The sequence below is a fragment of the Callorhinus ursinus genome, unplaced genomic scaffold (assembly GCF_003265705.2).
Source record: "Callorhinus ursinus isolate GAN/ISIS: 27379988/994484 unplaced genomic scaffold, GSC_fseal_2.0 scaffold14, whole genome shotgun sequence".
NCBI lineage: Eukaryota > Metazoa > Chordata > Mammalia > Carnivora > Otariidae > Callorhinus > Callorhinus ursinus.
The window spans coordinates 45,358,973-45,374,327 of record NW_027397076.1 but is presented as its reverse complement, the minus strand read 5'-3'; the positions used below and the strand labels follow the sequence as shown (position 1 = coordinate 45,374,327).

Here is a 15,355-nt window from a genome sequence, read left to right as displayed (position 1 = left end):
GCAGAGAGGGGCTGAGGCCGCCTGTTAGGCTATGAGGGTCCATCTCAATGCTGCCTCTTCCCCAGGAAACACAGCAGGGGCCACAGAGAGGACAACAGCATTTAATGGTCAGAAACAGTTGTACAGTATTGCAGCCAGCCACGGGAGCTGTGCTGGAGGACAGGACCCAATCCTTCCCCGCCCCAGGCAAAGCAGGACTGGACGGGAACTGGCATGTGGTGGGGCCCACGTCCCCAGGGCCTGAGGGGAGACCACCATCTACTGTCTCCCAGCTACCACTCTCTATTCCTCCGAGGAGGGGTGTAAACCCCACATGCAGGAAGAACCCCTTTGCCCCAGTGTCAAATGGTATGGGGATGCGAGGGTTATAATTAAGGGGAAACCCTATGTAAGCTGTTAACAGAGTTCAAAGGGGTCGGGATTACCCCTGTTCTCCATCTCCTAAAGGTGCTCACTTTCCCAGCTTCTTCATCCGTTCGTCAATGTTGGCAAAGTTCCCCTCAACCGTGGACAGGTTCTCACGCATGGTAGTCTGCACCTAAAAAGTCAGAGATGTTTTACTAGGCCTAGGCGCTTGCTTGGGTGAGCACCTGAGAATTGCTCTAAGAGAAGAGAATGGAAGCACAGCTTATGGGCCCCAGAGCGGGCAGGTCATAGTAGCAGTTTTCAAAGTACCCTTGGAGTACGACGGACCTAGTTTAGGGACTGCCAAGCAGGCAGGACTCAACCAGAACCATTCTTTTGATCTATTTTATATAATGAGGAACAGGTAAGATTTTACTGAAATGAGCGTTTTACTGGCTCAAAAGTTTAGAAAACTGCTCTAGAGGCAGAACATATTACACTTTATATATTTTTTCATTTATCTTGATGGACCTGTGGTGTTGGTTTCTCAGCCATAATTCTGCCCCCGGCACTGAAAACTGCCTCCAAGAGAAACCAAGGACCATGTGCTGGGCCCTGCTAAGACTGAAGGTGAAGCTCACTGGCCCAGCGTCAGAAAACAAGCAGCAGAGCGAGGCTGGAGCCCGCTGTTCGTTTCAGAGTCCGTATTCCTCCCAATGTGCCGTGCTCCAGATATAAGCACGTCTGGCTGAAGACACGGAGGGGAAAGCTAAGCCAAGACTAGAGAGGAACAGGGTAGGTATTCTAGGAAAAACAGGTTCACTGGACTCTAACAATTCACCCACAGTATTTCACCTAATCCATACAACCCTGAGGAAGGTATAATCTTCCAGATGGTAAGATGGAGGTTCACAGGTTAAGTTAGTTGTCGAAGGTCCCACAACTACTGAAAAACAGTGGAGACTCAAGCCAAGCCTCTGCCATATCACGCTACGACCTGGGCCAAGGCAGAATCCATTGAGACAAAGCTGGAGAACCCGGCCTGCTAGAGAAGGGAGGCAGCAGACCAATACAGGGGCACACACCTGGGTCAAGAGGGTGGAGTTGTCCTTGAGGGAGCTAGCAATCATCTGCTGTGTGGTATCCAAGTGGGTCAGGAGCTGACCGAACTGCATGGCTACAAAGGAAGGTAGGAAAGGCATGGGGGACATTAGACTCCAAGAGGGAAGGAAACAAAACCTGCCCACCTTCCCATTCCTCTTAGCTCGCCTGGCAGCTGGCCTCCCACCTTGCTCATGCAGCTGCTTGATGGTGACAAGTCTCTGCACCAGCTCAGGAAGGGTGGAGGCAACGGGGCTCCAGCGCTGTATGGTTTCATATAGCTGGTGCACCTGGGGGGCAAGACAGGGCCCGGAGGGGATGGCCGAGTGAAGTACACACGGAGCCCCTCGCTAGGGTGGGGCAGGCGGGAAGCACTGCCCTATCTCAGCTGGTAAGAGCTCACGAAGACAGCACCTGGGATTCGAGGCTCTCAGGCTTTGGTGAGACCACCAGAATGACTTGGAGAACACAAGGGAACAGGGAAGGGTATAAAGATGGGGGGAATGGCTCTTCCTGACCTTGCTTTGTGTATCTGCATCTTCTACAGAAGCTTTATGCTTGGCAATCTCATTCACCTTTCCCAGGACACTCTGGAAGCACAGATTTTAAGGTTGATAGGGCACCCAGGGCTTCCAAAGTCCCAAGCTACCTGTAATCCAGTTTGCCCTCCACCTAATACCTGTAGCCGAGCCTCCACTTGGTCCAAAACTGCAAGGTCCAGGGCGTTCACCTTTGCTTGCAACAGTTCTACAGTCTCCTGGGGGTGGGGGTTGGGACAAGCTTCACGAAGGGGAAAGGATCAGACTAGGAAGAGGCCACCCCATATTCCACTGGAGATAATATATAGCTATGGACCCTAAAAGAGTTCTCCAAGCAAACCCAACCTCAACATCCCCTCTGTAATCCAAAAATCTGGTTCCTCTTATACTCACCATAAGACAAGCTCCCTGTAGACCTGCTGAAAGGGGATTCTGGTGCGGAAAAGGAGGAAAGAAATCAGTGGTTCTTGTATCTCCACCTGATTACTACCTTCTCCCATCCTTTCTGGTTCTAGCTGGCAACCCACTGGCTGATCTGATAACTGAAGACCTTCTCACTTTCCCAGGGTTCTGTGGAACGCTATGGGTGTTAGGGATGAGGGTGCAGGGTCCAAGGGTCAGACTAAGTAGAGGAGAGCACCTGACCTGAGCATCCTGATCACAGCGTACAGTTGCTTCCAGCTCTGTTAGGCGCTTCTCAAGTTCTGCAACCTAGGGCGAGGAAGGAAGTGAGATTCGCCATCTGCCTCCCTGCTGCTACAGTGGGCACTAAGATCCTGCTCTTCTCTGCTTGTCTGCTTGCCATTCCCCTCACTCCTCCTCTCCACTCTGCCAATGGACTACTTTCTCTGGAACATATCCCTAATCACATTCTTAAAATCTTAACTGAAAGTAGATGGGTGAGGGAAACATGGAGAACGAGACATCAAGAGGAATCAGAAGCATTCCCAGCACCCTCTCCTGAGATCTGATTCCTTGGAGGGAGGTAGGAAAGTCTTCAGGGCCACGTCACCCTAGCCCCCCAACCAACCTACATACGTACTTACTTTGGCAGCCTGAGAGAACTTGTCCTGTTCAGGCCGAGAATGTAGTTCGTAAGTGACAAGGCTACTATCTATGGGAGTCCCGCCGGTGGTCTTTCCCCCTGAACCAGTTCCCTTGCTGTTTTTGGTTGCTTCCAGCTGCAGCAGCAGGCGCCTGGGCCAGGAGACCAAGTAATAAGATCATGACTGGAAGGACGTGGGCCAGCCCAGCCACTCTCTCATTTCTGCCTCACACTCAGCATTAAGGAACAACTAGGCTACCTCTCCCCTTAGTATCCTGGCCAGTACCTGGCTGAGTCTCCCTATGCCCCAGTCAGCAATGATTTCCCAACAAAGCAGGGCACCCACTTAGCCAGAGCTCCATCAGGGTCAGTAAGGTTGATGGCTGCATCTGGTCCCAGCAGCTTCTCCAGGTGGGAAGCAAACAGCTGCTGCTTCAGGGCTGCCAACTGTTTAGCCAATACCACGGGGGTCAGCTTCTCTTCAGTGGCTGACTCCTTCACTGCTGTCTGGTATGAAAAGAAGTAGACAATGAGGGGTGGGCAAGGGGGAATCAAGACCAGAAAAAAGGGGGTGCCTGGGTGGCTCAGTTGTTAAGCGTTTGCCTTCAGCTCAGGTCATGATCCCAGGGTCCTGGGATCGAGCCCCGTGTCCGGCTCCCTCCTCGGTGGGGAGTCTGCTTCTCCCTCTGCCCCTTCCCTTGTTCATGCTCTCTCTAGCTCTCTCTCGTGTGCTTTCTCTCTCAAATAAATAAAATCTTAAAAAAAAAAAAAGACCAGAAAAAAGGATCAAGGCCCTTAAGAATGCCTGTGGCTGGAAGTTACTGGATGGTTCTTACCCACCTGTGGCACTGAATGTAGATTTATTTATATTCCTAAACCTAGGAACTTCAGCTCCCTTACCCAGGAGCCTCAGGAACCTTTCTCCTCCTGCTATGAGGTCCTCCTCTGCTATGTAAGTCAGAGCACAAAGGGGAAAAGGGAGTTTACAGTTACCTTAATTTTCTCAACTTCAGTCGTCAGCTCTTGGACCTCATGCAATAGTCGCTGGTACTTTTGCTGGGGTGTCTCCTTCACTCCCAGGCCCTCTCCAAGCTAGAGAGCAAGTACACACAGTGAAGTTACACGTCTCGGTACAGGGAGGCTTCTCGAGAATTTATCCAAACCCGGAGCCTAAGTTGTAAGGGCTTCCTGTCCAACTCAGAATCCACAACACCCTGTTACAGAAAAACTGGAGGTAGCTGGAGGCCTGCAGACTCTCCAGAGCAAACAGCACGGGGACTAAGCATCCTCAATTGTATCCTGCTGGGTTTCTCAGGACCCCCAAGGAGAGAAAAACTCAGAAGCCTGACTGTATCCCTTGATGTCCCTCCTAACTAGGATCACTGCACCATTCCCATCAACACACACACAACAAACCATCTCATATTCTCCAGATTCATATCCTGTTCTCTTGGTTTTTCCAATACGATCTGAGAAATCTGCCAAGAAAAGAAGATGGAATTGAGGGCCTGATCGAGGCCCAGGGCAGTCATGGTCTCAGGTGACTGTCAGGGCTACCATGAAAGATCTCCATGAAGGACCCTCTCCCTGAAGCAAGTCACTACGGTCTGAGGATAGGCCCCCCCCCGGCCAGTTTCCAGCCCAGTCTCACCAAGTCCCTTTGTCCCCACTCTCTTGTCTTTGAACTTGTCATAGGCAGCATTGGGATTGACAATGATGTGCTCCACGCTTGTGCTCGTCAGCTCCTCCTGCAGGAATAGATAGTTCAGGCCAGAGGCAGATTCATTCTCACCCTAGACTTCCATGACCCCATAAAATCCCCAAACCTCTAGAGGAGACTGGGCCCTACGTTTCCAAGGGAAGAGAAGGGCAGCTCCATTCCAAGCTGCTGACCCAGGCTCAACCTAGGAAACAGAAGCTTCCTGGTAAATTTGGAGTGTCAGTTGTATAAATATTAACACCCTGATTCAAGGAACAGAGGTAGCATAACCTCCCCGCCCACTCTGTACATAAGCCTCCCCCTCCCCCCACCCCACCCACCGGGGCCCTCCCAGTTACCTGGCACACACCATGCACTCAGGGCAAGAAACCAACCTGACCTCTTTGAACCTCCCCCTCCCAAATGTAGATTTCCTCGCTGCTGAGGAAGGACATTTCAAGTTAACCTCCCATACTTGCTGGGGGGAAAGAGGAAGGATGGCAGACAGTCCAGCTGCTAACTCTGAGGGTGAGTATGCTGCTGAAGGGAAGATACCAGCTCTGAGATACAAAAGCGAGGCTGGGAGAGGGCCTGACCAGCAGTCCTACGTCCAAGGCTGCCATGAGGCTGGGGAGTTCAGGGTATAGAGAGAAGAGGCAAGAGATTACTGTACTATTTTTTAAGGGACGTCTTAAAAGCAATAACGGAAGTACTACCTGCTTGCCAAGAGGACCCACGGGTGAGGGCCACGCCTACGTCCTGACATGGAGGTAGCCCAGCAGCTTCTCAAAGAGAAGCTGCAGCACCCGCCTCTTCTCCCTGAGCCCTCTGTTCTTGTCTCAAGCACTGAAGCTCTCCCATTAGCAGGGAGCATGGCAAAGAAAGTGATAAAGAGAGTTCACCCTAGAAACGGTAGCGGAGAGGTTCCCTCCTTACTAGATACTGACTGGCTGTTCAGATTCCAACAACTACACCAACACCGGGCACTTCGGACTAACACATCTCCTTCCCTGGTCAGCAGTCCAACAGCTCTCACTACATTCCTGAAGGAGGAGGAGGAGACCCAGGAGTCCTGTGCTTTTGGGGACAACAGCTCCAACTTCCACAGGAGGCAGGCAAACTGAGTCTTCTTTCGTTTAACAACAGTTCTCAACCCTGCCTGCGCATTTGCGTCACTTACAAAATGTAAATTAAAAAAAAATTAAAATTAAAAAAAAAAAAGGGAGGAAAAGAGGCCTGGGTTCTCCTCTGTAGATTGGGATTTCATTATCGTTCTGGCGTAGGGCCAGGATAGTAGGCCAGTTGAAAAGCTACCCAGCTGATTCTAACGTGAGCCAGGACTGGACAGAGAGTCTCTGCCTGCATGTGGGTATTGGGTGTGGTAGGGGATGATAATGGAGAGGCATCATGAAGAGCAGCAGAAGCTCCATCCTTCGTCTCCGGTCTGCTATTAGAGATGGAATCAGTTGAGTGGCAGCTTTAAAAATAGGGAAGGGAGGGCGTAAGGAGAAAACATCAACTTTGACCTTTACCTCTTCTTCAGGGAAGTGCTGAGCAGAGAGGCAAGAGCTAAAGATTAAGGGAAAACAAAAGGGCTCAACGTCCTATATGCAAGGGCAAAGAGACAACTGAGCCCCAAATTCTTATCTCTTTAATCTTCTCTGAAATGTATGGCCAGAGCACTCACATGCCAAATAACTGTGTGGTGTCTGGCCTCTACAAAGTGTCTGTCTGAGAAGGACTCCCGACCAGGAGAGACAACCACCTTCTAAGTTCACAATCAAGAGTATGCCACTCCTCCCTGTGATTGCCCCAGTCAAGGCCAATGAAGTAGAAATCCATTTTTAAAAGATCCTCTTAAAGAGACAAATGGGAAGCACCGTCTATAGACCAAGGAAGGAAATTAATCATGGCTGCCATCTGTTAAGCCCTCATTATGGGCCAGGCACTATGCTGATGAGAACCTACTCTCCTACACACTTTCCTAAGTAGGGAAGGGGTTGATTGAGTAGAAAAGGGTCAACATACAGAATGTGGGCCTCAGAGGTCCTGGACAGTGACGGGAATGAACAGGGCTTTCATCTCACTATTCCCACTTAGGACCACCTCCTTGGTTAGGAGAGCTGCCCGACACTGACATCCCCTCAGAGTCTCTCCAAGGATGTGGCCCCAGACACCCAGATGGCCGGCACCCTTCTGTCCTCCAGTGGCACCCACTCCATCAGTGCCTCAGAATTCTGGGGGCATGGGCTGGGGACAGTGTCATTACAGTGATTCATAAGATGGGAAAAGGCCGTCGGCTGGGGGTGGGGCTGGATAGAGGGATTAAAGATTTAGCAGAGACAAAAGGACAGATAAACAACTGCCCATCACAGCACACCCCATTAAAAAGCAGATGAAAGGTCAGGCTTCTTACCAGCTCCTTGTGGTTTTCCCCAGAGGTGAGAAAATCAAAAGAGTTAAAAGGAAAGGGAGTGGGGAAATGGGGGTGAGGGAGGGGAAAAAAAAGACAAAATTGTTATTAGCAAATTGTCACATGCACTATATGATAGCTTCAAACACACTGCACCATAGGGCCCAGGGGAGCCTAGCAAAATTTGGGGGCCAAGAAATTTCAGCTGGAGTCACTACATACCCCAAGAGAAAGAAGAACTTGGGACCCTTTCCTCTCTGGCGGTGAGAATGTCATGAAGCTCTGTCATTAGAAGCAATGTAAGATTATCTGAGAACTAGTGAGATGTTGCAAGCCAGTGGCATGGAACAGCAAAGTGGGGGCGGGGGGAGACAGGCAGAATGTGAAGCAGAGGCTATGGGGACTCTAAGGACATGTAGCTGACTGAGGGTCCATAACTCTCAAGGGGGGCCTTCATGGTTCAAGTCTCGCTGTCTCTTGGTTTCTCTAGTCTTGAAGAATGAGACATCTAGATGGTGGAATTGGTCACAATAAGGGTGCCCGCATGGGTGGTTTGATATGACTTTAGGTTAAGCAGAACAAAATATGTCAGGAGATGGTGAAGTACCCGTTCTCATTCTCTGCTGCCAGAGGAGAGGCAGGGCACGTCCTCGCCCCTCGGATAGGCGAGTGTTTTTGTATCCATCTTGATTAGTTGGTAACTCACCCCCAGCACCGAGGGAACCAGAGCAATTCTGCCAGGATGTGCGAGCACAAAGAATCCAGAGGACACCAAGATTCACAGCTACCAGCCCATGTGCAGAAAATGTTTCTTCCACCCTCTGCTCACAAGATTCACAGAGGTTAGAAGGTGGACAAGGGGGAACGGTGAGAGAACTTCAAAGAGGCCTTCTTTTAGTCCAGCCACAGAGATAAGGCTCTCCCTTCTAGGCAAGATGGGTAAAGAACTGCCAGGAGGGGAAATCTAGCTGTATGCCCTGCCTCTCCAGGAGCTCTACTGACGGGCACGTAGAATCGTGGAAGGTTGAAGATGGTTATGTATGTATGAGATGTGTGGTGGGACAAAGACAAGTGCTTCCTGCCCCAAAGAGTTCAGCTAGACACACCTGAGCCTCAACCTCTCCGTCCCCTGTCTCATGCCAGGGTCCAGCTAAGCCAGGACTCCTGGTTCAGCTCACGGTCAAGGCAGATCCAGACCCTGTGGTCTACATGGGATGTCTCTGCACAGAGGGAGTGTAAGTACTCACAGGAGCACACATGCAAACACACAAGGGGAGGCACACACACACTACCTTTCTCTTACTTGCCCCGCCAAGCTAAAACCAGCTTGGGAGAAACTCAAGGAGAGAGAACAATGAGCTTTAAGTTCAAGTTCAAATCATGAGGAACAAGCAGAATGGGCGAGGATAGAAAAATCAAAGAAAAGGAAAAGTGGTCTATTAGTTTGTAAATAGTATATACCACCTTCAGGTCTGTCCTTTGGGTGCACTGTGGGATGATGAGTTTTTAGGCATAATTCCTATAACCTAGAGTTTTAACAGTCACCACGGAAACAGTCCATTCAGCCACCTTGATTGGAAAATTCTAAGTGCCCTGATCTCAGGTACCAGCTTACCTGGTACATGACTCCCAGTCCCTCTCACTAGTAGACCCCCTGACTCCCCAGGGCTGTTTGGCTAAATGGCTGTGCCTCAGAGGGCAAGACCTGAGGTTCTAGATCAGACAGGGAAAGAGGCCACTGCTGCTCTCTGAGCCTGTTTAGGCTCTTTGCCAACACTGCAGCCAGAGGGACTTCAGAACCATGATGACAAGGAAGTTGGAGAATGCTGTAGAATAAAACTGTCCAGGATGGATCAACATAATGCTGACCATCCACCCATTTCTAAAGGAGGAGTACAGAAACAGAAAGACTCATGAAAGCACAAATAACCCAAGTTATTACCTTAAATTTACATATAACACTCCTTTCCCATCCCATTTACCTTTGTCTAAAGGCTTAGCACAGGGAACATTAAAATGAGTTTTCCCCAGGGACAGTCTACACATAGCTAAGAAGTGAGGACTGTGACTGTCCCCCTTGTTCTCTACCCTTGTCTAGAATGGCTAACAGTTACTTCTTTTCTCTTAACTTCATTTCAGTCTGAGGAGGAGAAAGCCAACCCCTTCTAACTCCAGCCCCTAAATGCCTCATATGCAAAAGCAGTCCCAGCCTCCATGTTTCTATTCCATCCTCCACTGGACAGTTTTATTCTGCAGACCTCACAAGGGAAAGAGACAATGATTCATGGATCAGAGTTGTACTTCCAAACCTTGATTAATGATTTTGGAATACAAGGCCAGCAGGCCCCTTAGTGACCCAGCTAGGGACTCGAGAGAATTTAAAATGATTAGCTATAACAATAGTACAGTGACAGAGCATTGCATGCGAGATGGCAGATGAAAAAAAAAACATGCAGAGAAGAAGCATCGAATGGTCTTACTTGTGCAAACTAGTGTCCAGGCAAGGTGGTGAGGAGGGAGGATGGGGGAAGCATTAGGAAAAACTCAGGTAAGTTCCAGAGCGCCAACAGTCAGTGAACACAATCAAGCAAACTCTAGGATATCTCAAACTATAAGGAAGAGAACGTACTGTTTCTCATCTCAGGCTGGTGGAGTGTCCAGCAGTATCTTCCCTTTGGAGAACAAGCCTCTGCCAGGACCCTGTCAAACTGTGGCTATAGGTCATTTCTTCCCCTTTCCCATGGCATTGGAGATGGATAAGGCATCAAGGGAGAAACTATATCCTGTTTCTAGTGAGATTTTTCTGAATTTATTCTCCTTGTTCCAGCAGTTCAAAAGCCAGGAGCACAATGCCTCACAGACCCAAGGTAGACTGTGGGTCCAGCAGGGAGGAAATTCCAGTCAGGAATTAGCTTTCCTGATGAGACATTTTAAGAAAAGTCTCCAGGGGCGCCTGGGTGCTCAGTCATTAGGCGTCTGCCTTCAGCTCAGGTCATGATCCCAGGGTCCTGGGATCAAGCTCCCTGCTCCCTGGGAAGCCTGCTTCTCCCTCTCCCACTCCCCCTGCTTGTGTTCCCTCTCTCGCCATCTCTCTGTCAAATAAATAAATAAATAAATCTTAAAGAAAAAAAAAAAGTCTCCAAACAAGCCCATCGTCCAAATCAACCTAGGAGCATCTGAAATACAGAGACGAGATTCTCCTACATTGAAGAGGAAAGGGCTAGCCTGTGCAGCTGTCTGGCCCATTTATTTTATAATATTTTACTTCCTGTTAAAATCGTTTTAAAGAAATAGGAGGAAAATCAGGATCATCTTTAGCAAAACTAAAACCTTTTATACTACTTTCCTCCCCCATCTTCTCCACCATGGGAACTGCAATACTTTTATGTTTAAATTAAACTAGCAATTACAATCTTTAAAGGATATTAGAGGACATTATTTTCTTCAGCAGCTCAATTTTTTCCACAGTGGAGCAATAAGACGAAGGAGGTTAAAAGAGTGAGGGTCAACACACTTTGATTATTCCTTTAAATAAAAACCTGGAGATCCCCCAAAAGGTTCCATTAGAAGCTGGTCATATTGGCTTTCTTCAGGGAAGGGACCTGAGTGGTGGCAGGCAGGGGTGGGAAGAGACTTTTGTTCTATGTGCATATATTATCTATTTTAAAAATGAATCCGATTAAAGTTGAAAATAATCTGGAGACTAAGGCAGAACATTCTGTTGTCAGGGGTTAAGAAGGTGACTGAAAACCTCAGGGTTCAGCCACAGTACTGGTGATGTGCACTGTCATTGGTGCTAGGTCTTGGGAAGGCAGGTGAGAGAAAGGCTGCTGGTGAGAATCCAGGCCTCACAGACATGAGGTTTCTGGACTAAGTACAACCCACTTCTCTTCCAGTTGCACATTTACATCAATATTAAGAGCAGTAACAGAACTGTTACCCAGCTGACTTCCCGAAGGCTCCCCTCCTAAGGCCCACAGGGACACCCAGAGGCCAGAGACATTAGCTGACATCAGTAAACATCTCAGCACATCCCCCCCTTCCTGAAGCAACTGAAGGTCTCCCCATCCTACTCACTCCTGCCTAGTGATGAAGAGTCATTTAGCTGAGCCTTAGGTGATGGAGGCAACTCGACTCTTCTTGTATTTACCATCCAGCTCCCATGCACTGCTATACCATCATCCTGGGCAGTATGCTGCAGGAAATGAATACTTCTGGTATCCCTCCCTAACAGCCACCCCACTAGGTACTACTGAAATAGGCTGCTCAGGCTCAGTGGGGAGAAACAGCCCATCAGGGCTGCACATTCAGGTGCTTCCATGCCTGTCATCTTCTTCTTAAGAAATACCTCAGTTCTTTCAAAAGGAAAACTACAATGTATTTTTGTTTTGGAAAGGGGATTGCTGTGATACTGCCCATTCATATCACAGTCAGTGACAAATGGACAAACTTCCATTTATTACCTCACCATGAAGCTGTGACACTTTATAGGCAGAGGCCTAGGCCCGAGTTGAACAGTCTCTGAAATGGGTTAGAGGACTGAAGTCCTCAGCTTATACACTCCTGCTCTGTGAGGTCAAAGACAGCTTCCTAATAACATACATCTTGGAGTGACAGGTGCACACCCAGGTCCTGGAGCAATGACATCAGCGTTATCTCCAGATACTCAAGCTTAGGGGACAGACTGACATGCCAGCAAGTACAGAAGCCACAAGGAACACACCACTGAGAGAGGAGACAGGGAAGGTGTTCCCACAAAGTAGGAACCACTTCCACCTGGGGGAAATCAAATAAGGAATAAGTGAGTACGCCAAGCCATACATTAGAAGCCAGCAGCCAGCATTCTCCAGGACTAACCAGCCCCACAGATATAGCCACAGGACTTACAGACAAACATACGGAGCCTGCTTCATCAATGTGACCTTAGCCCAGCTCTCTTTGGAATAGAACCTAAACCACATCTTATAAAAAATGCTAATAGAGGGGCGCCTGGATGGCTCAGTCGTTAAGCACCTGCCTTCGGCTCGGGTCATGATCCCAGAGTCCTGGGATCGAGTCCCACATTGGGCTCCCTGCTCAACGGGAAGCCTACTTCTCCCTCTCCCACTCCCCCTGCTTGTATTCCTTCTCTCGCTGTCTCTGTCAAATAAATAAATAAAGAATCTTAAAAAAATGCTAATAGACCTTTGTTCCCTTTGGTACTTATATACAAGTTTTTACTATGTTGATTTCCATTCACTCCATTTTGTTTATTCCATGTTTCCTATCCTATATGTATCCTAACTCCACCACCATTAGTCTGGGGCATCCTTAAAGGCAGGGACATTTCTTCCTCTACATTGCACAAAAACCAACATAGAATAAATACATTCAATAAACAGTGCTAAGTGGTTCCCCTCATGGTTAAATTGTGTCCACAGCTAATTTCTTCCTTAGAGTTCTTCTTAGATCTGAAAGTGCTAAGGGACTCTCCTATGCTGCTAGAAAATATTTATGTTCTTCCTCAAATTTGTTTTGCTCTGACCAGATCCCTTATCTTTCTAAAATCACATCATTTTCTCACTCCTTGCTCAATAGATACTAGGTGTTCAGGAAAAAGACTATTCCTCTACACTTCAAAATCTAGCTCTTGGTAGGATACTAATGAACATGTATCAAGTGAAATATTTTATGAAATCAAAGGCCTAGTTCCTAACCTCAAGTAGTTCATTTTTATTTTTTAAAGATTTTATTTATTTGAGAGAGAGAGAGAGCACAAGGGGAGGTAGGGTCAGAGGGAGAAGCAGATTCCCTGCCGAGCAGGGAGCCCGATGTGGGACTCGATCCCAGGACTCCGGGATCATGACCCCAGCCGAAGGCAGTCGCCCAACCAACTGAGCCACCCAGGCGCCCTAACCTCAAGTAATTTATAAGTGCTCAGACTTCATGATTCATTACCGTAGACTAGCACCCAGGGGCCTACCTAAATCACTAGTCCCAAACTAAACTGTTTTGAGATATTTCAACTTTTATTTAACAGACCCAAGGATCAGGTCTTGTTAGTTGTGATTCCACCAACATGGCTCTCCGTCCTGGCATTGTTCACTGGTGGCTGTAAGCCTGCAACCTACATACCTCCCAGGCTGGGTTGGCATACCCGCTTATTGCTGTGGCTTTCCAGAAAAGGGAAAGGGTTTGCCTGGGGGAGAGAGGTCAGGGTCCATAAGAGTCCTGAAGCAGCACATAGTCTTACCGCATCAAACTCGGCTTGATCATCCTCCGGCAGATCGCTGGTTTCATAAACATCTGGCTCGTTCCTGGCCTGCAGACAGAAGCAGTGACCACCCCACCTCATTACCCAGCATCCACCAATACTCCTGGACCCACTCCATTTGAATAAGCTAGGAGAGAAGGCAGGCTGTGAGGCCAGCATTCTGTCCCTTCTCTTCCACCTGCCCACTGAACTGCATGTCAGTTCCCACGTCTTAGAGGGGTGGGGATGACGGGGGGCACAACTGGAACCTCACGGTAAGTGGTGAAAGTAAGTGATGACAAAGATGTGACCCTGAATATGAATGGGGGCGGGCTCTTAGCAATCATTATGTCCAAAGTAGGAGAGGGCTATCTTCGAATTAGGCCCTGTACAACACTACCCTGGCACAAAGGTTGAGAGTGACTCAGGACCTTAGTACCCAAGGTCCTGTGACACGACCCCCACCCATGAGAATGCAGGCAGGGCAGCACAAAAGGAGGGTAGAGGCTGGTATGTGCCGGGGGGGGGGGGTCCCGGAGGGCAGAATTCTCTATCTGGCACTAGAAGGGTTCTGCCACGGTAACCTTTTCTTTGGCAGGGTGAAGGCCATCACCAAGTGGCCTGGTATGTGTTTGGGGTGGGGATGGTGGGGGGAGGGGCCTTATGGGGAGATTTGGGGGGACACGGGTGATGCTGACATGGATGATAGAAACACTCGGGCACAAGTGGTAAGCACCCAGAGACGATTTTTGGGCGGAGAAACCGGCCACTGCCGGAAAAGGGGCCTGCTAAGCCATTCCGCGGCCGGGCCAAGTCGGGTCGGAAGAGTTCGGAGGGTGCTGTGGCCCGCCGGGGAGCCAGAGGCTGGAGCCCTGGGGCGGAGGAAGGGCTGCAGGCGGGAGGGGTCACGGGTTAGTGTCTGTTGGGGGTCCTTAGTAGGTCGGGGGTGCGGTCCTGGGGAGCCGGGGTTGGCCCTGTACTCACAATGCCGGGAAGGTCGGCGTATTTAGGGTCCGCCATGGCGGCGGCGAGGCGGGGTTGGGGGACCGGGGCCTCGGTGGAGCCGGGGCCGGTGTTCGGGTAGGGGAGAGGCTGGGTCCGGGTCCCGGGCTAAGGCGGCGGCAAAGGGAGCGGCGGAGGAGGCGGAGGAGCAGGAAGTCTCGCGACAGGAATCGTACAGGAGAGAGAAGGGTAAGGCAAAAATCGCGAGAACAGCCCGCTACCACACCCCTGGCGAGGCCGGGATTGGCGAGAATACGGCCAGGGAATGAGGTAATGGCGGGGGGACGCCACCTGGGATTGTGGGATGTGTAGTCTTGGACCACTCGGGCTTGGACGGAGAACGACAATAACGCGCCTTGGGAGTTATTTCACACAACTTATTTTATTTCATTTTTACACCAAGTCTATGAAAAAATATTTTATAATTCCTGTTTTTCAGATGAATACGTTTGGGCTTCCAGAAATTAAATGACTAGATAAAAATAACATCCTGTCATGCTGTGGCACAGAAAGGACTTCAAAAACAATAATAGTAAAATGTAGTAAGGGCTTAGTCATATTAGGAATGAAAACATTAAGTAATCTTCTCGAGTTAGAGCTATCAGATAAAGTACAGGACACCTAGTAAAATTTGAATTTCAGGTAAACAACTAATAGTTTTTGTTTTTGTTTTTGTTTTTGTTTTTTTTAGTGTAAGTATGCCCCATATCATATATGGGACATACTAAGACACACACACACACACACACACACACACACACACACACATTATTAGTTTTTTATCTGAAATTCAAATTTAACGGGACATCCTGTTTTTGTTTTTCAAATCTGGAATCTTATTTCAAGCTCATAAATAGGTAAGTGGTGGCTGTATGTCTGTCGGAACAACCTCTGTGCTCTTAACCACTTCACTAATAGTTTTCAGACTTCTGAATTTCACAGTTCAATAAAATTAAAACAACAGCAACCCTGGGGCGCC

The 15,355-nt window shown here is 48.9% G+C and overlaps 1 protein-coding gene across 3 annotated transcripts; it reads right to left on the bottom strand.

The window, feature by feature from the left end:
- Positions 1-81: 81 nt before the first annotated feature.
- DCTN2 (dynactin subunit 2) lies at positions 82-14,569 on the bottom strand. 3 transcript variants are annotated; one of them, XM_073900781.1, is made up of 14 exons: positions 14,359-14,569; positions 13,375-13,443; positions 4,682-4,778; positions 4,438-4,508; positions 4,024-4,122; positions 3,377-3,537; positions 3,032-3,182; positions 2,631-2,696; positions 2,379-2,417; positions 2,126-2,203; positions 1,965-2,036; positions 1,634-1,736; positions 1,431-1,522; positions 82-538 (listed from the first exon to the last, which is right to left on the bottom strand). In XM_073900781.1, exons 1-14 carry the CDS (start codon positions 14,392-14,394, stop codon positions 452-454), a joined length of 1,221 nt encoding a protein of 406 aa, XP_073756882.1. In that variant the 5' UTR covers positions 14,395-14,569; the 3' UTR covers positions 82-451. The 3 variants fall into 3 exon arrangements, with proteins under 3 accessions (XP_073756882.1, XP_025738681.1, XP_073756884.1); XM_025882896.2 differs by having other exon boundaries at positions 4,447-4,508; positions 14,359-14,568; XM_073900783.1 differs by lacking the exons at positions 13,375-13,443; positions 14,359-14,569 and adding an exon at positions 11,745-12,118.
- Positions 14,570-15,355: the final 786 nt, after the last annotated feature.